The sequence below is a fragment of the Phyllopteryx taeniolatus genome, chromosome 12 (assembly GCF_024500385.1).
Source record: "Phyllopteryx taeniolatus isolate TA_2022b chromosome 12, UOR_Ptae_1.2, whole genome shotgun sequence".
NCBI classification, from domain to species: domain Eukaryota; kingdom Metazoa; phylum Chordata; class Actinopteri; order Syngnathiformes; family Syngnathidae; genus Phyllopteryx; species Phyllopteryx taeniolatus.
In genome coordinates this window covers 7225899-7247275 of record NC_084513.1, presented here as the reverse complement: position 1 = coordinate 7247275, position 21377 = coordinate 7225899, and the positions used below count along the sequence as shown (strand labels likewise).

The following is a 21377-nucleotide window of genomic DNA, read 5'->3' as shown; positions in this document are numbered from 1 at the left end:
CTTGTTCAACAGAATTCTAGCGGGTTAGAAGATGCCTGAGGATTGGAGGAAAAGTGTGCTTGTGCCCATTTTTAAGAACAAGGCTGTTGTGCAGAGCTGTGGGAACTATAGAGGAATGAACTTGATGAGCCAAACAATGAAGTTATGGGAAAGAGTAGTAGAGGCTAGACTCAGGACAGATGTGAGTATTTGCGAGCAACAGTATGGTTTCATGCCTAGAAAGAGTACCACAGATGCATTATTTGCCTTGAGGATGTTGATGGAAAAGTACAGAGACGGTCAGAAGGAGCTACATTGTGTCTTTGTAGATCTAGAGAAAGCCTATGACAAAGTACCCAGAGAGGCACTGTGGTATTGCATGCGGACGTCTGGAGTGGCAGAGAAGTATGTTAGAATAGTACAGGACATGTATGAGGGCAGCAGAACAGTGGTGAGGTGTGCTGTCGGTGTGACAGAAGAATTTACGGTGGAGGTGGGAGGGATCAGCCAAGACCCCCTTCCTGTTTCCAGTGGTGATGGATAGGGTGACAGATGAGGTTAATCTGGAGTCCCCGTGGACCATGATGTTTGCAGATGACATTGTGATCTGCTGTGAAAGCAGGGAGCAGGTGTAGGAACAGTTAGAAAGGTGGAATCATGCACTGGAAAGGAGAGGAATGAAGATTAGTCGAAATAAGACAGTGGGTACGGAAGGTTTTCAGACCCCCTTAAATTTTTCACTCTTTGTTATATTGCAGTCATTTGTTAAAACCATTTAAGTTAATTTTTTTCCTCATTAATCACCAATTGATATTTAGATCCCCAACGAGAATTAACTATCTATTCCTGTCAAGGTCTTTCAGTGTGTTTCTTATGTTTTCACAAAACAAGCAATTTGATGAGGGAGGTCTGTATATACTAACAGTGAAGGACATTCATGTAGATAAAACAATTGTTACAGCAATACTGTATATTCCATATCCATAGAACAGCTACATTTGATTCCTTTACAGTTAATGCAGTATTTCACATACTTACACTGTGCAATAGGATGAACCAACAGAAAGAATGTATTTGTGTCTATCACATTGGAATCAGTGTAATTGCCAAGCCACTGGCTTCTGTCTTAAATGTGAACGTGGGTTGAGGAATCTGTTTGTTTTGGTGAAAGGCCACGTGACACTCGTGTAGGACCTGAAAACGGGAGACCAGACAAAAATGTGTGTGTGTGCTTGTGTGTGTTTGTGTGTGTATGCACCTGCCTGTAAGAATGCAATTGTGTGGCTTAAAATACACTTTCGCCACATGCCAAAAAAGCGTTCTCCCACTCTGCACAAATTAGCAGCAACCCACACGCTACTGACACATAGCTATCAGAGCACAGACGCTGCAGGGAGTGAGGAGGAAGGCGGGGAAGGTGGGAGAAGAAAGTAGACAGGCGAGAAAACAGTGACACATAATTATTAACTTATTATTTACATATATGTATATTTACATTAACAGATTTTTATGTATATATTACGGGCAAATGACCTGTTATTGGTGAAAATGTCCAGTTTTGTGTTAAAAATTATTGTTAGCATCTCTGCCAGCTTGTGGTGGGCACGTACCCGTCCTGGGATGTTTAGCGGACCTGCGGCCTTGCGGGCGTTAATCCTTTGCAGCGTCTTCCTCACGTCTTCTGGGGTTAAGCTGAGGGGCATGTCATCAAGTGATAGGGTGAGTCTGGTGCTGGGGCTGTAGCCTACCACCACTAGTTAGAACTGTTGTACTTCCTCCACAGATGGTCAAGGATAGACACAACCGCAGGTGCACTTTCATTTGCTTTATTGATCAAATGGTAATACACGCGTAACAAGCACATTCAACACTAGCGGCACGGCCATGACAAACGCAAAGCCACGCAACACGCAGACTCATGGCTAACTGTTAGCCAGTTAATGGTCAGCTGCAATCCTAAACCAACAGCTGCCAATTCTGCACTCTCATTCGCTGACTCGCATGCCACTCAATGGGCCTGGCCCAATTTTTAAAGCCACACGCATTACATTACATTACATTTATTACCGTGTAGAACATATGGATGGTAACTTATAATATACTGTACTTATTAATTGACTACGGTATATCTGTCTTCAGCTTAAAAATGCTAACATCAGCTATGGCGCGCACTTCAAGCGGCCGTGTTGTGACAGGAATGTAACTCTCCGAGCTTTTCCGAGCCAAACCAAACGGAATATCTGTCGGCAAGAACACTTAAAAAGAAACAACGCTAACTTAACTAACAGCTGGCAAGCATCCCAGCCCACTGAGCCGAGTGGAGCAAAAACTTCTGCGCGTTTGTGTGTGTGTGTGTGTGTGTGTGTGTGCGCGCGTGTGTGCGTATGTCAGAGCGTCGCTCACAGCTGCACGGTATGTCAATATTTGGGATTATTTTAAGTGACGCAACTTGTAAATGGAAGGAGCAAAACGACACCTTTGCAAAGCTATAAGACCCGAGCGGCTCTCTGCCACTATTTACAGAAGCAATCAACGACCACAGAAAAGTCCCTTTGCTCATTTAGCCACATTCTGTTTCATGAATGAGTAACTGAAATTAGTGTAAAATGAATATGATAAGAATCTGCTGTACTGTGAATTCTTTTCAATAACTCAGATATCAAAACATGCTCTTTTGCCAATGAATCCAACCCATTGACCATAGCTAATTTCTTTGCTACAGTTCACCCCCTTTTCTGCTTTGTTTTGAGTCTGTGGTGGGTTTTAGAGGTCACCATGACCACATGAAGACTGCCGGCCTCGACCCACGACTCGTCCCTTCTGCCTCACTGGAGTGTTTTGTGGGACCCGCTGTGAATCAATCGTTGACTTTTTTATTCTTAAATTATAAAAATGGCTTTATGCCTTGTTTTATAAATTTAATAAAAAGCTGGGACCTCTTATGTTCTGTGCATCAATTTAGACTGTCTTCAGTCTATATGTACTTTTACAGTACTGTAATGCTTTGAGATACAAGTTGAATTTGTTCCATAACCATACGCTTGCCTTAAAACACTCATATCTCAAATCATCTTTACCCATTGAAATAAATGGAAATGCCATTAATCTCTTCCAGCCTCCCCCTAAAAAAACAAGAAACAAATGTGTAACCCTATGTTTTTTTTTTTCAATAAGGAAAATAGCATCATCTAATACAGTACTTAATAAAAACATAGCGTATGACATAATTAAATAGAATGTAAGAAATTCAACAGTTTGTACATCATGATTGATTCATAGCGACTTGGTGTGTGTGACTTGGCCAGTATAATATATCATGGAGACACAAACGAAGAAAACTTTAACATGCACTGTAAGTTTCTCAATAAACTGCAATAATATTAGTCGTTTATTTCACAGAGAATAAAGAAAATAAACCTGTGAGTATTGTATTATATCTCTCTACATGGGTTGATGCACCGTTTGTGTTCAAATATCGATCGCTTAGGGTTACAACACCGCGACTGTCGATGCTATTTGTTAGCACATCTATGGTGTTTTATTAAGATGAACGGATTTTCACGTGTATTTCCAACTTGATTTTCTAATCACTTTCATTCCTCCGCTGCTATTTTCGCCCAACCCTTGCATTTCGATAGTGACCCCGGTCGGCACCTGCATCGTTTAAGCACCTTTTGAGGATGACACAGCCTGTTTCGTACACATATGCTCACCAGGGAGTCCGCGTTGCCCTCGGGCCTGCATGCCAGATCTCCAGATGGGCGCACGAAAACCCAGCGCCACACCCACACACACACTCTCTGACCTGGCATGGCGCTCCGTGTCTGCTGCCAGTTTGGTGTAGGCAGCATTCAGTGGCAGCTACCTCTTGTTTGCACAGCTCCCATGAGCACATTTGTACATACTGTTTCTATACAGTACAAATATTACATTATATTCTGACTGAAACTTTGCAAAACAGTGAAAGATTGACTTCTAATAGGAAAACACTGCAGTTCATCACTACCTAATTATACTGTAGCTGAAGGTCACAAAGCTTCATGTCACATGCACACACACACACACACACACACACACACACACACACAGCTGTCAGAATAATGGCACTGGAGCAGACAAAGTAGGCTAAAACATTGTCTGCTCTGCTGGAAGACAAAAACAAGTCTGGCTCTGAGCACTCCACCGTTTGTGTGTTTGTGTGTAAATTGTTGACTTATAGGCTTGTGAAATAGATTAACCAGTAACACGACTGGCCAAAAGAAAATAAATAAATAAATAGAGTGAACACCCGCCTATTTGCGGTTTGCTGTTCACAAATTCAGAACAAATAACATTTCTATGCAAAGCATCACTGTATTAGGGTTATTTAGGGTAAGGGCACCATCATTTTTGTCCTGGCCACTTTTATTCAAATACTTTTGAACCACAATACCTGATTTTCAGTAGTTCATTTACAGCAATTTATGTATTTCATTATGTATTGGGTTTTGCCAGTTTCAAGTTATTTCAATATTTCTTTAACAGAAGGTTCCCAACAATTTTGCCTACATGTATGTATCCGTCTGGTCTTTAAAGCTTTACCACACTTCTACCAGAAAAATAAAACAAGTGGGGGTGGTGCGAGTGTGCCATATGTCCCAGTAATTTGGTCCAAATGTGAACTGCCGTCACTGGCAAGATGGAGTGGTGGTAACCCTCTGTTCCACCAAAAACTGAAATCAATGGATTTGATCAGATTTCCATTTGGCAGGAAGACGTTGACAGAATTGACGTCCTTGTTACATTTCTGCTGCTGCCTTGGTGATTTAATTACTGTCACATTTCCTGCAGCATTTTTGGCACTGCAAAGAATGCAGTGTTTGCTGTAAAATTTCAAAGGAAATAGGACATGCAGTTTCCTTTTCAGTCGGACAGTGTTGCACTATGCCAGGACACTATTGATTTTAAATGGTAGCCAGGATGCTTGAGGTATCTGGTGTCAAAAGTTTTATCGCTGCCTCTTTCCGTGCCCGAGCGGATGCTGACATCTTCATACTGCTTGTCTGCATGTTTTACAGTTTCTCTTGTGTGTGTGTAAACGTTACAACAACACATGCCAAGGTATATATATTGTGTACATTTGACTCCAGACATTCCTCACCCTTCTTTCACTTCCTCTGGCTTGTTAATGCAGAGGTGTGCTTTGTAAAGGCTTTTAAAAGCCCAAGCAGAACCATATGGATACCGAGCAGTCTTCTGGAAGCAATCTACTGTATAATGGATGACCACTTCTGGGTTTAGACCTTTTGCTATACGTTCCCAAAGAGTTTGCTGGGCCACAGACAATGCCACTATGGACAAGTGTGTAGTCCAAAAAGAAGATTGCGTCACAGCCAAGACCACTGTCTAATGGTCATGAACTATATTTTACCACTAACCCAATCAAGAGAACACAAATCCCAACACCCTTGAAATTCTCCATCACCAAGTGCAACGCTAGTTCTACATTTTGACTGATTTTTCGAGACCCATAGAATATTGTTTTCCACGCCAATATAAGCACCGAAACTAGCAAAAGATAAAGTAGACGTTATTCTTTTACTAGAAAAAAATAAGTTTGTTTCTTGCTTTTGCCATTCTTTAATAATAAGAAGTAGAACATGTGTTGGTTTCACCAAAAACACCAGTTTCTGTCCTAAGAGTGGACAAAACCAGCTTTTTGTGAAAAGAAACAAGTCAAGCAGAATAGTGACTTTGAGGCTAATCTGTTTTGCTTTTGGGACACCAACAAAAAACTATATAATAACAAAATCAGGACTGAGAAAGAGCTTTTGATGGCAAAATAACTTATTTACAGATATACAACTAAGAAATGCGGCGTGAGTGACGCTGATTCACAGCATGGCTAGAGTTGAACATCAGTGGCTTTTTACATGATTTTTGTCATTCACTCCATGAACTGCATCATCTCACGGTTGCAACACATACTTTCTACAACCTATCGCGACACCTACCCTGTTTATACCATACATATACATATTCTGTTCGAGTGTGAGTTGCCTAAACTTGTCCAACTTCCAACATGTTGGCATTTCACTCCCTCATAATCTATGACAAACCGAGATTCACTGCCTAATCTTAATCTTCTACTCAAAAGATGTGCTGATCGCAACTCTAAAGCAACACCACCATCTATAGGGATCTGTTTGTCATTACAGTGGTTTACAATCCTGAATTTCACGGACAAGCTGGGCGAGACCCTCTTCCACGCCTACCCGTTGAAACTTGACGCGTGTCATTTTTTGCCATAATAAACATGAATCATTATTTTGAAGTAACATTAACTAAGCTTTCGGCCCGAAAGTCAATAAAAGTAAACTACGGACTTCCACGATGACTTCATATGCATTTGCATTGCCCATTAAGATTTCTGTCTGTATAGTATGCCCATTCTACTGCTAATGTCTGCTCTCTTTGACTTTTGAGGTTAGAGATGTTCGTACTCAAAATCACTTTAAATGGGTGCACAGGGGCACCCGTATAAAGTGCTCAGGAAGAAATGGCAAGGGTGGGGGGATGCCCGCATGTTGAAGTTGAGGAAAAGCATCGCGGACAGCTAATGGCTCTTGGTCTATTGCAAGCTCGGCACAGGCCCCGGAAGGCATTACCATGGAAGGAGAGGATCTAAAATATGAATGAAGGGAGTTCCTCGCTCAAGAACAAAATAATCTATTTTTAAAATATTTTGTCTGGCTTTAAATAAGCAGTTTTGGTGTTCTATATTAACAGACAATGTTGAAGAGCATGCATGTGAGACACTTAAATAACTACTGATAGACAGCAGCACATTTTGTTAATCACAACGCAGTTCGGCCTTGAGATATGAGTGTCCTGACTTATGAGTTTTTTGATACAGTATATGAGCTATCATTCAGCTGATTTTTTTTTAATTTTTGCTTTGATTTGCAAGAGCAGAATTGAGATACGAGCGCTGTATGGTGGTGGTGAACTCAACTCAACTCACTTCACAACAAGGAACATTTTGGCAAATTGTGAACAAATCTTCAAAAAAGAGGCTTTAAGCTGTTTTTTGCCACTCCCGGTTACAATTTACTATGAATCTAAACAATATGAAGACAATTACACATATTTTTAAAACACATAACTTTGCTACTTGCTTAATGCTAACCCATAATTGGAAACATCACAGACAATGTGGTGGTCTTATAACGCTTTAAGGAATGGATATTTGAAAACAAATGATGCAGCAACACATGTAGACAGACAATAACAATACAGTGGACCCTGCATATTCGCGGATTTACCTATTTTTGCGGCTTTTTGGGAGGAACCTATCCCCCGTTATTTGCGGGAACCCTTCTTATTTGTGGTATTTTTCCGATCCCAGCTGATTCACATTATTTTATTTTATTTTTACCCAATACTCTGCTGATTCATGTTTTCTTTCTAGGATTTTTTCTCCCCCCAAAAAAATAAAAAAATATTTTTTTCTAAGCAATTATAATGAGCATCAATTATTCACAAATTATCGCTATTCGCCAGGGATAGAGACCGGGCCCAACTTGTACTCACAGGCATTTTTTCGTTATCGTCAGTGTAAAACGACTAATATTATTGCAGTTTACTGAGTCACTTAAAACAGTTGTGGCAGTCTTCTTCATTTGTCTTCATGACTGTATTATACTGCCCCCAGGGGCCAGTTTGCGCACACCAGAAGGAGTCAAAATTAATTAATCATGATGCACAAACTGTTGAATTTTTTACATTTTATTTAATTGTTATTAAGTAGGCACGGTGGACGACTGGTTAGAGCGTCAGCCTCACAGTTCTGAGGGGCGGGGTTCAATCCCCGGTCCCGCCTGTGTGGAGTTTGCATGTTCTCCCCGTGCCTGCGTGGGTTTTCTCCAGGCACTCCGGTTTCCTCCCACATCCCAAAAAAATATGCATTAATTGGGGACTCTAAATTGCCCGTAGGTGTGAATGTGAGTGTGAATGTTATTTGTTTGTATGTGCCCTGCGATTGGCTGGCAACCAGTTCAGGGTGTACCCCGCCTCCTGTCCGATGATAGCTGGGATAGGCTCCAGCACGCCCGCGACCCTAGTGAGGAGAAGCGGCTCAGAAAATGGATGGATGGATGGATGTTATTAAGTAAAATATTGTAATAGAGTGCTATTTTTCTTATTAAAACACATTACATTTTTCTGTTTGTTTTTTGGGGGGAAGCTGGAACAGATTAATGGCATTTGCAGTCATTTCAATGGGGAGTATTTTGAAATACGACTGTGGTCACAGACTGAATTAATTTTGTATCTCAATGCCCCACTGTATTTAATATCATTTTCAAAAGTTGATTTTATACTAAATTGATGGATGGGTCATCCTTGGCACTGCTTGTTTTACTTCTTTAAAAAAAATACATTTTATTTTTCAAATCCGGTCTCCTCTGTGTGGAGTTTGCGTGTTCTCCCCGTGCCTGCATGGGTTTTCTCCGTGTACTCTGGTTTCCTCGCACATTCCAAAAACATACATGGTAGGTTAATTGAAGACTCTAAATTGCCTATAGGTGTGAATATGAGTGTGAAAGATTGTTTGTCTATATCTGCCCTGTAATTGGCTGCCAACCAGTTCAGGGTGTACCCCGCCTTTCACCCAGAGTTTGCTGAGATAGGCACCAGAACGCACGAGACCCTAGTGAGGAAAAGTGGTACGGAAAATTGATGTATGGGTGGAAGTCTTTTAGCAGACCAAATCAGTGAGCCAATGTGTAAAGTATGGGGGGTTGACGAGGGTGTTGTAAAGAGAGTGCGTGTATTATAAATAACCCAAATCAATAATAAATGACACTGTATCTCACGTTTTTGGAGTCCTGGTATGTGATTATCGGGGGACATGGATAAAAGAAAATCACTCCCCTCCCTTTCCAGTCTCTGTCAAGAGGAAGAGGTAGATGAGTTCAAGGTGGCTCAAAATAAAAGTTGACGTTTTCAACGCATTTTCACATGCGGGACTAACTTGTGGCCCGCCAGTGTGTTTTCGTGTATTTGTGTGTACATTACGTGACCAATGCCGTGCATTATTTATTCATCAGTCCTGTCTACCCGGCTGCCACGCTGTGTACTTCGACATGCCTCGAAATCATTATGCCACATGCATTATTGAACGCATACGCACGCACGCCGACTCTGATGCAGATAACTACATGAGATATTTATCTCAGATAGGCTCACTTATCGCCTTGTCTGGTTCTCTTGCCAGCTCATGCAAATAATGGCACCAGCCCTCTTTCACATATTTTTTTTACTTTATAGCATGGCCCACAAGTTCAAGTCATACATGATAAAGTTTATATCTTGAGCATATATAGTACATTCTGTTCTTAAAGTGGCAAAGTTTTTTGTTAAGAGCAAATATTTGTTTGGAAAACACTTCTTTCTAGGCCATAAATATATAACAAATGAAAGTACAGTAAGTACGGTGGTAACCGAGTGAAGATCTATAGCGTTCATCATGTCTTCTTTTTACGATAACTGAGATTTCTTATGTTCAGACAAGAGAACCGACATGGTCCGGTCGGGTACATTTTTTATTTTTATTTTTTTTGTCTCCCAGCCCGATCAGTTGTTTTTTAGACAAATCACACCAGGGAGCGGTGACATCTCTGATGCAGGCTGAAGTGTCAGCCAAAACTGTCAGCCAAAAGAGAATTTCTTACCCCACGCCCTCAAAAAAAAAAACAAAAACAAAAAAAACAATTTGTCTGAACTGACTTCACCACCAGGGGCTAGTATAATACAGTACTGCAGACACAAATGAATAAGAGTTTCACAAATCCTCCAAGTGTCTCAGTAAACTTCAGTAATATTATTCATTTTTTGCCTAGGATAACATGCGTGACTATTGTTAATTGTCTGTCTACATGCCATTACTTAAAGCGTTATAACACCCCCACCTAGATACTATGCGTTAGCCCATCTATGGCATTTCCCATCATATGTTAGTAGCTAGCAGACTTAATGGCAAAGTTACTGTCATGGCTAAAAATATTGGCACCCTTTAGCCATGACTGCGTAAAAAGACATACACTTTTTGCCCCTGTGTGAAATGAAATCAGACTAAACCTTTCCTGTTTAGGTCAATTAGGATTACCAAAATTATTTCTAATTGTTAAATGCCAGAATAATGAAACAATGATTTATTTATTTTTGTTAGACATATACATATAATATACAAAACCCTCACCAACAGCATCTTTCCGCACTGAAAGAATGGAAATGTCATTAATCCATTCCAACCTCCCCGAAAAAAACAAGATATTTGTAATGTGCTTTCTAATAAGAATATTATCACTCTATAGTATAAATATCGCCATACTGATATACTGTAAAATACATGGAGACTGTCAGCTCCACAGAAAGCCTCAGTATTATTAGTCGTTTGTCATAGAGAATAACGAATATATACCTGTGAGTATTGTTATATCTGTGTACATGTGTTGCCCCGTCGTTTGTCTTCCAATATCCCCCCTGGAAGGGTCATAACAGCAACATTGAAGCTATTTATTAGTCCGTCTATGGTGTTATGCATTGTTTGTTAGCATTAACGGACTAACTTAAGGCAAAACTATGTGTTTTTTTTAAGAGCACAATATGTAATTCTCTGTTTTATGTTTAGTTTGACAGTAAATGTCAATTGGAGGTGGCAATAAGCAGTTTGAAGCCTCTTTTTTGAATAATTGTTCAATATCTGCCAAACTGATGCTTGTTGAGTTGAATCGACTGGTACTACACAGAGCTCGTATATCAAGTTTGCACAGAACCGGCTGAACAATGGCTCGTATCTTGAAAAAGCCGGACGTTGGGTCACTCGAATCTCAAGGCAACACTGTACAGCTATTTGGTTGCACTATGCATGTTGGAAAATTGAACTGAAACTTTGATTAATCACCTGGAATAGCCGGTCTCCATGCATACAAAGAACTATTAAGACAACGGTCCTCACAATAAATCTAATTCTTCTATATTGCTGGATTATTGATTACCTATGCCAAGTGTAAATCACGCGAGGTGACAGGTTATATAATGTTACATACAGCACATATTAAGGGTGGGCAGAAATACAGTAATCGATTCGTAGACTTACCGTGATGCATGCCACACAATAAATGGTCACGCATGTCCCAAAAAATATTTATGGGAACCACTGTGCCAACATAACAAGCCATCTGAGTGAATAACTCACTCATACTATATGAACTTTGAGTGAGTAAAAGGTCTAATGATTGAGACATCATATAATTTACTCACTCGTGTCTTGATGTGCAGCCAGAGGTACACACAGCTCCTCCTCGTAGCTTCTCTCCTTAGCACAATGAATGCATGTTACAAATCCAGCGCATCAAGCGAAACGGAGTGGCTGGATGAGCGATTTGTTATTGATGACTATTGAATAATTTGTTGATTAGTGTTATTTAGTTATTTATTTATTAGTGATTTTGATTGACACAAGCCTTACTTACACTGTTATAATGATTTTGAGTATTATTCAAGGACCCTGCTGCAAATATCGAAAAAACGCGATACATTGATGTTCCCCCAGGAATGTTAATATTGCTGATATGAATATTTTAAAGTGTAAATATACTGCAAACCATCATCCCAAAAAGCTTTAATATCATTTCAAACTCATTTTCCAACATTAGCTTTAAGAATAAATATCTCACAGATGACTTCATAACTATGCCCCACAAGTGCGTGTGTATATTGGTTTCACACCCCATAAAAATACCAATTGTCCAGCATGATGCATGAATAATCATCACTGATCTTTGACCATGTTTCATGCTTCCCAATGCATGAGTGTTTACCTTCAGAGTTGGTTTGCTTGCTCCTCCACTGTGTCAGGTCATTGTCCTCCCCCGATGTCCTTCCCTGTTCTAAAAATGAAGAGGGGTTCGCGTATGATTTTGGCTCATGCTAAATAGCAAGGGCTCTTATCAGGGTCATGAAGCTTGGGTAAGTAAGCCTTTGACGTCAGTGATGTTCATTATGCTGATAACGGATCCTTTTTATCGATGCCAGGTGTTTGCGTATGTTTAGCGATCGTAGAAAACCTGGCTTCCTAGATTCTATGCAGGACTTCAAAAATAGCTGTGAAAACACTGGCAGGCATGCACTTTGTGCCCAATGCACATGTGCATGCACACACAACATCTACATAGATAAAAATCAGCTTGATATGGGGAAGACTTTATAGTTTATGAATTGCCAGATTTTTGTGATATTAAGAAAAGAGACCAGGATAAATCATTTAAAAACTTAATGTGACCTATAACCTGTAAAATCCATCCATCCATTTTCAACACTGCTTATCCTGGTTAGGTTCACGGGGCGCTGGAGCCTATCCCAGCTGACTTCAGGTGAAAGGCCACCTACACCCTGAACTGGTCGCCAATTAGTTGCAGGGCACATATAGACACAGGCAACCATTAGCACTCACATTCACACCGTCACTGAGTGGGAACTGAACCCATGCTCCCTGCACCAAAGTCAGGCGAGTGTACCACTACACCATCAGTGACCCTGTACAGTCTTTTTGAAAAAAATAAATGAGTTATGGTCCTATGAAATGGAGGAGCATTCAACACTCCCATTTGACATTCAAACTCGCGTTAAATGGGAGTCAGCACACACATAATAACTAGTTAACCCCTGCTTTTATAGCAATAACCTCAACCGAACATTTCCTGTAGTTGCATGATAGATTTGTCAACAGAAGTGTTGGCATGTGCCAGTTATTTCTGTAAGTCTTCAGCTAACATGGTGTCTTTAATTAAAAAAAAATATTATTATTATTATTTTTTTTTATTCCAATTTTTCCTTGATGATTGGACTCCATGTTGGCTGACACCTGACTCTGATTAGCTCTAGGAGAATCCGTAGCCTGGAGGTTCACTGACTTTATTCTCCTGAGAAAGCTTAAGTTATTTTCAGTAAAAATATAAAAACATATATAATTGCTTATTAGTTTAAGCAGACTGTGATTTTTCTTGTGATTTAGATGAAGATCAGACTACATTTTATGACCAATTTATGCATACATTTAAGAAAATTTAAGAAATTCCAAAGGGTTCACATACTTTTTCCTCCAACTGTAGGTTACATTAATTGTGGAAAATGTTTTGATTTTTTTATGTCCCAAAATTCTGACATTTGGACTTGGGTGTGTAGACTTTTTATATCCACTTGATGTCTCTTTTCAAAGAAAAAAAAGTGGTTACAGCGTCAGAAGGCCAGGCCGTGCCACTCTCATCAAGTTATCGTCACAGAAACTGGCTGTACTGTTGGCCTGCTGGTGTGTAGGAGGGCTTTAGATAGGAAGAAATGTGTTTGCCTGTGTGTGGAAAAATTACACAAACCGAGCATGATATATCATGGAGCGTACCCCCCCCCAAAAATTCAACGCGGGTCAAATCTGACAGGCGAAAAAGCAGAAAGTGACTCCCTGAGAGGTGACTCCTGGATGCAAAGGAGAGAGAGTGAGAGCGAGTGGGAGGGGACCACGGCAGGCAGTGGAGGGAGGGGAGAGCGAGGCAGCCGGAGGGCAGACCCAAGCGCGTCAGTGAGGGAAAACGGAGACAGGCGAGAGACAGGCGAGAGTGGGAAAGAGCTCTCTCACTCTTCCCACAAGGAAAACACCATTTGTCTGCTGCTGTGTGTGTGTTTTTTTTTAGGACTACACAACTCACTTCAGAGTTACACTTTTTTTCTTTGGCTCGCACAAATCGCACACATTGCTTGGAGCGGACGGTAAAACGCAACTGATGGGTAAGAGGCTGTTGTTATTGTTATGCATGGAAGGGAACTGTGTTTGAAATACTTGCTTAGTAGTCCGCCCCCTACTCTTGACTTCACTTGTTTGCTTTGTGCCTGAGTAAATGTAGACTCAATCTGTGCTCTGCCGATTATCTTACCATTATTGTGTTTGTTCGGTGTTACTGTGCTTGACTGTGATCTCACTGTAGCGGTGTTCTCTCTCTTTCTCTCTCTCTCTCTTTCTCTCTCTCTCTCTCGCTCTCTCTCTCGTTGGATGAGTTGCCGTGTGTACATGTTAATTTGCTGCGTGGGCGTGCAGGCAGCCTTGAGTAGTGACAGTGTTTATTGAATGGTACTGATGTACAGAGACTCTCACACAGTGCGGCATTTAACTGAATGGAACAGATGGCAGAGGTTGCATCTGTGCCTCCCCGAAGCTTATTGTGTTCATGCATTCGGGCTAATGTGTGTGTGTATGTGTGTGTGTGTGTGTGAGCATGCGTGTGTGTGCGTGCGTGTGTGTGTTCTAAAGTTTTGGTTTATTAATCCGTCAGAAGAAACGCCTCTGTTTGGTCTTTCACCATTTGCACAAAGAAAGTTGAGGAAAAATAGGTTTACATTGTTTTTGTTTGTTTGTTTGTTTTAAGCACGGTGTGGGAGTGGTCAGGATGTCTGCCTCACAGTTCTGAGGTTCTGGGTTCCAATCCCAGAGTTTGTATGTTCTCCTCATGCTTGCATGCCTTTTCTGCGGGTACTCTGGCTTTTGGCATGTTCCATTCATTGAAGACGGGCCATAAATGATAATGTGAGTGGAAATTGTTTGTCTACACATACAATCATACCTTATCTGAGCAGTGCCCCGATTTCCGACATTTTGTGAGCCAAAATGTGCATTCAGAGCTGCTGCCGCTCGAGTAAAGTGGGAAAAAAAAAAGGATAGCTATAGTCGCAGCTGGTCTTTTAGCTGTTTATTGAACAGGACAAACAGTCAAATGCAGAAATACAAAATGAAAGCAGTCGCAAGGAGCATGGAGAAAATACTGAACTAACCGGCTGGTAAACGGCCAACTATGTCAATCCAGGGTGTTCCCTGGCAAAAGTTATCTTCGGTTAATAGAAGACTCTAAATTGTCCATCGGCGTGAATGTGAGTGTTAATGGTTGTGTGTCTGTACATGTCCTTTCATTGGCTGGCGACCAGTTCAGGGTATAGCTCGCCTCTTGCCAAAAGTGATCTTAGGTTACCTGGAGACTCAAAATTGTGCATTGGTGCGAGTGTGAATGGCTGTTTGTCTCGATTTGCACTGGCAACCAGTTCAGGGTGTGCCCGGTTAACTGGAGACTCTAAATTGGCCACTCTAAAATGGCCGTGGGTGTGAAATCGATTGTGAATGGTTGTTTGTCTATATGTGCCCTGTGATTGGCTGGCGACCAGTCCAGGGTGTGTCCCAGTTCTTTCACCAAAAGTCATTTTAGGTTAACTAAAGATGCATGAATGGTTGTTTGTCTATATGTACACTGACAATCAGTCCTGGCTGTACCACATAATGAGGACAAGTACTATAGAAAACAGACAGATGGATGCTTTTTTCAGGTGGTTATTGCATATTTTAGTTTGTGTATGTATTCAGTAAGCTTTTAAGATTTATTTTTATTTTGTTTTTATTTTTAAGATTGCCTGGCGACCATTCCAGAGTGTAGCGAAATAAGCATTATAGAAAATGGATGCATGGATAGACAAAAGACAAAAAATCTCACAAATAAAATGTAATTTAGCAATTTCTAAACATTGAATAGATAAAAAGTTACCACTGTGGTTATAATCCAGTTACTACATTGTTGTTTGGCCTTGGTCAGTCACATTTTGTCAAAACAAGACAAGTTAAAACTGCGAGCAGCGATGAACTGGGCCTTGCATGCACTTTTTCATGGCAAATCCTTGAACTGATGAGCAAACCTTTTCACATGCTCCGCCCACATTGCATGGTGTTGTTAAAACAAGCTTGAGGATAGAGGCTCATTTGGGCAAATTCCCTAGTAGGAGTATGTCAAAGTACAAGCCCTGCTCCAAATCACTGGATTAGACCAAACAGGCCTGTTCAATTTTCGGCATTGGTCCTGCAGACTTTTTCATGCGCCCTGTTATGATAGACATGTCCACCCAGTTTCATGTTGATTGGTTAAACTGTCAGACAGGGGCTTATTTTTTTCAAACATTCCAGGGGGCTCTACTGATTGAGAGGCTTTGATGCCCTGCTCCATCCATATCACATATTGTGGTGTTGGATAAAAAGCTTCACAATTTAGCATTGCCCATCTGTCTAGGATACTTTCTTCCGACTGGTGGTTAATTTGGATGAATTACCTTGTACGAGTTGATCTAAGTATTAGCCCTACAATTCAACTCAAAATGTCTGCTTCACACCAAACACGCTACAGTAACAGTAACATTGGCCCTTGAGACATTTTCGTACGTCCTGTTATGATATACTGTACATGTCAACCCAATTTCCTATTTTTGGAGGGAACTGGTCTCGGGGGCTAATTGTTTTTGAAACCTTTCAGGGGTCACTACAGCGCGAGAGGCTTCACACATCACATAGTGTCGGTTAAAAATCTTCATGAATTAGCGATGCCAGTCACCGATGGTGTAGTCGTACACTCGACTGACTTTGGTGCGGGCAGCGTGGGTTCAGTTCCCACTCAGTGATGGTGTGAATGTGAGTGCAAATGGTTGTCCGTGTCTATATGTGCCCTGCGACTGACTGGGGACCAATTCAGGGTGTAATCAACTGGGACAGGCTCCAGTGCCCCGTGACCCTGAACAGGATAAGCGGTGTTGAGAATGGATGGATGGATTAGTGTTGCACATCCCCCTATGATACTTGCTTCTGATTGGGGCTCATTGGGATAAATTCTGTAGTTGGAATTCACCCAAAATGTCTGATTCAAATTAAATTGGCCGTCTTCCTGTCCAATTTTCGCCATGGGTCCTTGAGACTTTTTCATGCGTCCTGTTACGATAGAGGCGGCACGGTGGCTGACTGATTAGACTTGTTAAGTATACTTGAATTAATTATCCATCCATCCATCCATTTTCTGAGCCGCTTCTCCTCACTAGGGTCGCGGGCGTGCTGGAGCCTATCCCAGCTGTCATCGGGCAGGAGGCGGGGTACACCCTGAAATGGTTGCCAGCCAATCGCAGGGCACATAGAAACAAACAACCATTCGCACTCACAGTCACACCTATGGGCAATTTAGAGTCTACAATTCATGCATGTTTTTGGGATGTGGGAGGAAACCGGAGTGCCCGGAGAAAACCCACGCAGGCACGGGGAGAACATGCAAACTCCACACAGGCGGCACCGGGGATTGAACCCGGGTCCTCAGAACTGTGAGGCTGACGCTCTAACCAGTCGTCCACCGTGCCGCTGAATTAATTATAGATATTAAAATAAAAAATGAGGATGAATTTTTATTTCATCATCCAAATATTTTTTTTAACTTTTCCCCATCTAGAAATGATGCAAAACTCAAATGTGGACCTTGACACAAAGGTTTGCCTATACTGTAATATGGTGTGTTTGTGAGCCTTTTTTCTCTCTCCCCCCATTAGTTCATGCATACCTATACATTTATCCACAACATTATTATGAAATTATTAACTAATACATTAATTTTCGGCGGCACGGTGGTTAGCACATCTGCCTCACAGTTCTGAGGACCCGGGTTCAAATCCGGCTTGCCTGTGTGGAGTTTGCATGTTCTCCCCGTGCCTGGGTAGGTTTCCTCCGGGTACTCCAGTTTCCTCACACATCCCCAAAACAGGCATGGTAGCTTATTTGAAGACTCTAAATTGTACGTAGGTGTGAATGTGAGTGCGAATAATCGTTTGTTTATATGTACCCTGCGATTGGCTGTTGACCAGTCTCGGCTGTACCCTGCCTCTTGCCCAGAGCCAGCTGAGATAGGCTAAAGCATGTCCGCGATCCTCGTGAGGAAAAGCGGTCCAGAAAATGGATAGATGGATGTTGCGATAGACATATCCACCCAGTTTCATGGCGATTGATGAAACTGGTGTCAGGGACTTATTTTTCAGCAGGCACAATTTGAATAACTCAACTTTGGGAAAAAACTATCATCTTAACAGCGGGATACACGGCCAATGGTAGAACTTAACGTAGTATCAGTCTGTATGCTTGTGAGACCAAACATTGAGTACAGTACACATCAACTATGTGTGGTGAAGCTGTCCAAAACATTGTCACAAGCTCAAGAATGGCTGTAGGACTCCACAATATACCCTACTCATGACATCCTTGTCAGCTGAACTAATGACTTCACAGGTGACTGCACGCCGCTGTGCGCTCTGCAGCATGTCCACTTGCTGCCGACACGCAGCTCTGCTTACCGCAAACACACTTTAATGACGCTTATTTGGAGAGCTGTAATGACTTTTTCTGAGGCAGGTCGGCTCGACCAGGAGACTGTCAGTAGAAGGTGACGAACACACATCTTGCTTTGAATTGTTGCGTTTACATCTGAAAAACACTTGTTGATTTTACTTGCACTCTGCGGCTTTGTGTGAGGATAAGCTACTGGGTCAGCTAGTGTGTCAGCTTCTAAAAAGCTCAATTAAGCATTGATTACAGTACATCCCCTTTCCCATGCTGCCACTTAACCTTTCATCAAGTCGCTTTGTTTGGCCCATTGATCGAAACTGCATATACTGTATAGCAGCTTTATAACAACACACGAATATGCTGAATGTCATTGTTGAAATTAGTGCAGGCACGGCGCTTGTTTGGTATCACCTTGAAGTAATGGGAGACAATGACAACTGCAGCGTGTTACTTATGGTAGGTCTACTCCGTAATTTTTTTGTGTGCAGAAAATCCCACTAGGATGTGTTTTACGTAGGGCTGCTGATGTTGCCTCATAGGCAAGTTGCATAATGAGCGGAGCGGCCGAAGGCGACTGAACTGGATAATCGCAACAAATATATGGTCGACAACTCACACCCGTACACCAGGCGACTGACCCTCACACGTACAACCAACTCTCTGCAGTGGATAATTCGGTACCCCTGGTGTTCTTCTTGGAGACACTGTTTTGAGGTGCTACATCTACAATACTATTGTTTTATTTTTTTTATTGAATCACAAACAACATGGCGTAATTATCAAGGATGAAATGGATCGACCTGGCCGCTGTAACAATATTATAATAGAAAGAAAGGAAACCGGCGAGAAATAAAGGAAAAATGGAAATGATCGGCCTTACTGGTACATATGAAATTATAAATAAATTCTAATAATAAAAAATAATAAAAATTAAAAAATAAACTTAAGTATCTTTGTAATATATATATATATACACAGTAGATAGATGTATGTATGGATGGATGGATGGGTGGAACGGTTCACAAAATCCACAGTTGGTCCATATCTCGGTTTTGTGGTTATGACATACATATGCGGACCGAACCGAAACAGTCGAACCAAACCGTTTGGACGGTGCTCAAAACCTGTTCCACACACACATTGTTGTGAAAAGTCATGTGATACCAGATGCCATTTTCGATTGGTCATTACATCTGTGACATTGGGATGCCATTTGCCTACGATTAAAATTTCGAATCACAGCAAAACTAGTCGTGTCGCACAGTGTGCAGCGGACCTAAAATACTTTTTATTAAAAGTTATAGGCTGTTCTTCATCTGTCTTATCATTTGACCATTTTCCCTTTCCTAAGAAGTTCTCAAAAGTTCTGACACCACAAGTGACAAGCAGTTGTCGGTTAGCATGACAAGCTAACGTAGCCTCATCACTTAATGCTCCTTGTCAAACAGCACAAACCAGACGGAACTTAAATGAACAAAACCACTCATAAGATCCAGAACACAATGTTTAAACAACAAAGTCCTTTATATCCGTTTATTGAATGTTGTTAAAAGAAAAGGTGATGTAACACAGTGGTAAACATGACCCTGTCCCAGCTTTTTTGGAACGTGTTGCAGACATAAAATTCCAAGTTAATGATTGTTTGCTAAAAACAATAAAGTCTATTAAATATCTTGTCTTTGTAGTGTCTTCAATTAAATATAGGTTGAACATGAGTCGCAAATCATTCTTCTCTGTTTTTATGTTTAACACAACATCCCAACATCATTGGAATTGGGGTTGTAATAATAAGCGTCAGTCAGTGTTCTGTTCGCCGATGTCTTTTTACAAAAAAAAAAATTTTCTCCACTTGATTTGAATCCTATATTTCTGGTAAAACCAGAGTTTGAAAAAACGATAACCAATCACCGATCCCATCACAAGATGGAGGAATGTGTCTATTTAAATGACCTGTTCATTTACTGTATATACTAGTGTACTTAATTGCTCAAAAAATTATATTTACAATAAATAATGTATTTTTGTTCCTCCATTTATGCCAGTGAGGCATAGTGACAGACAGAACAAATGATTGGTCTTGTATTAGATGGCAGGAAGTAAATACAGTAATAAATGTATCCACTTTTTGTGACATTTTTGTTTGTTGGTGTGCTTTTAATTGTAATATGTTCCTTGGCTCCATAAAGGTTGCAAATCACTGCTCTCGTCAGATCGTGTTTTCTAATCAGTCAGGTCAAACCAACATTACATGACAGAAATAATGGGTGCGAACTTACTGTAATTAAATTACTTTATTTTTAATTACTTCACCCACATCGAAACTTTAGAGCATGATTCGACAGAATGGCGGCATATTTACGTCCAACCGTTCGTGGTACCACTTTTATTGCCCACTCATGAGCCGTATTAAAAGTACGTGAACATACCTCAAGCAAACCTTAAATGAATGTCCTCTCCTGTCCTGAGCACCGGTGACCACCAACACACGTTTTTTCCTATTTTGTCCTTATAATACAGTCGGCGCAATTCACTCTTGTTGTCGTCGCCACGGTAACGAGTGTATCCGGTCGCATTTGAGTTGACAAGATAAAGCCCAATGATCGTAAAAACCGGGATGCAGTGGTATCGGAATACAAGATTTTATTTCAGTAGTCTGACAGTGCAATCGAGAAAGAGCAAATTTGTCTTGTAGTTTGATCTGTGCATTACGTGTTGTCTGTCTCAGACGTTTTGTCTGTTCCACACCGCCGACGTGTTTTTGTTTTTTTAAATAACTTTATTGGCCTATACCGATCAGCCCGATAAAATCGGTGTAAAGTCTACTGATTAATACAGAACAGCAAAGACTATAACCTTTTTTTTCTGGAGAAAAAAAACAGTCGACTCTTTCTTTCAGTAGGTTTGGTGCTTATATTGTGACAGAACACAACAATTTTATGATAAGTTGGTGGCCTGATAAGTTAAGATAAGTTAAAATGCTCTCAAACGGCTGCTAATACAGGGAACTCGGCTAGCAGTGAATGAGTTAAGCATGTAAAATCTACAGTAAAAACCTGTATGAATTTATTCTAATGTGAGGGGAGATGAGTTACAAGTGACAGACTTGTGTTTGTAGTGAACAGTGTTACTTTAAGCATGGTACACGCATACCGATTGTTAGTATCTTTACCATGTTAGCGACCCG

The 21377-nt window shown here is 40.9% G+C and overlaps 1 protein-coding gene across 9 annotated transcripts in view; it reads left to right on the top strand.

The window, feature by feature from the left end:
- hdac4 (histone deacetylase 4) overlaps positions 1 to 21377 on the top strand; it is a 148514-nt gene that overhangs the window by 44348 nt on the left and 82789 nt on the right. For 5 of the 9 annotated variants that reach the window (XM_061791725.1, XM_061791724.1, XM_061791723.1 and 2 more), the window contains exon 1: positions 13587 to 13803. The exons of the other annotated variants lie outside the window; for them this stretch is intronic. In XM_061791725.1, coding sequence (XP_061647709.1) covers positions 13800 to 13803 — 4 coding nt within the window. In that variant the 5' untranslated portion in view covers positions 13587 to 13799. Of the gene's footprint in view, positions 1 to 13586; positions 13804 to 21377 lie in introns of those variants that run through there. 9 annotated transcript variants of the gene reach the window in all.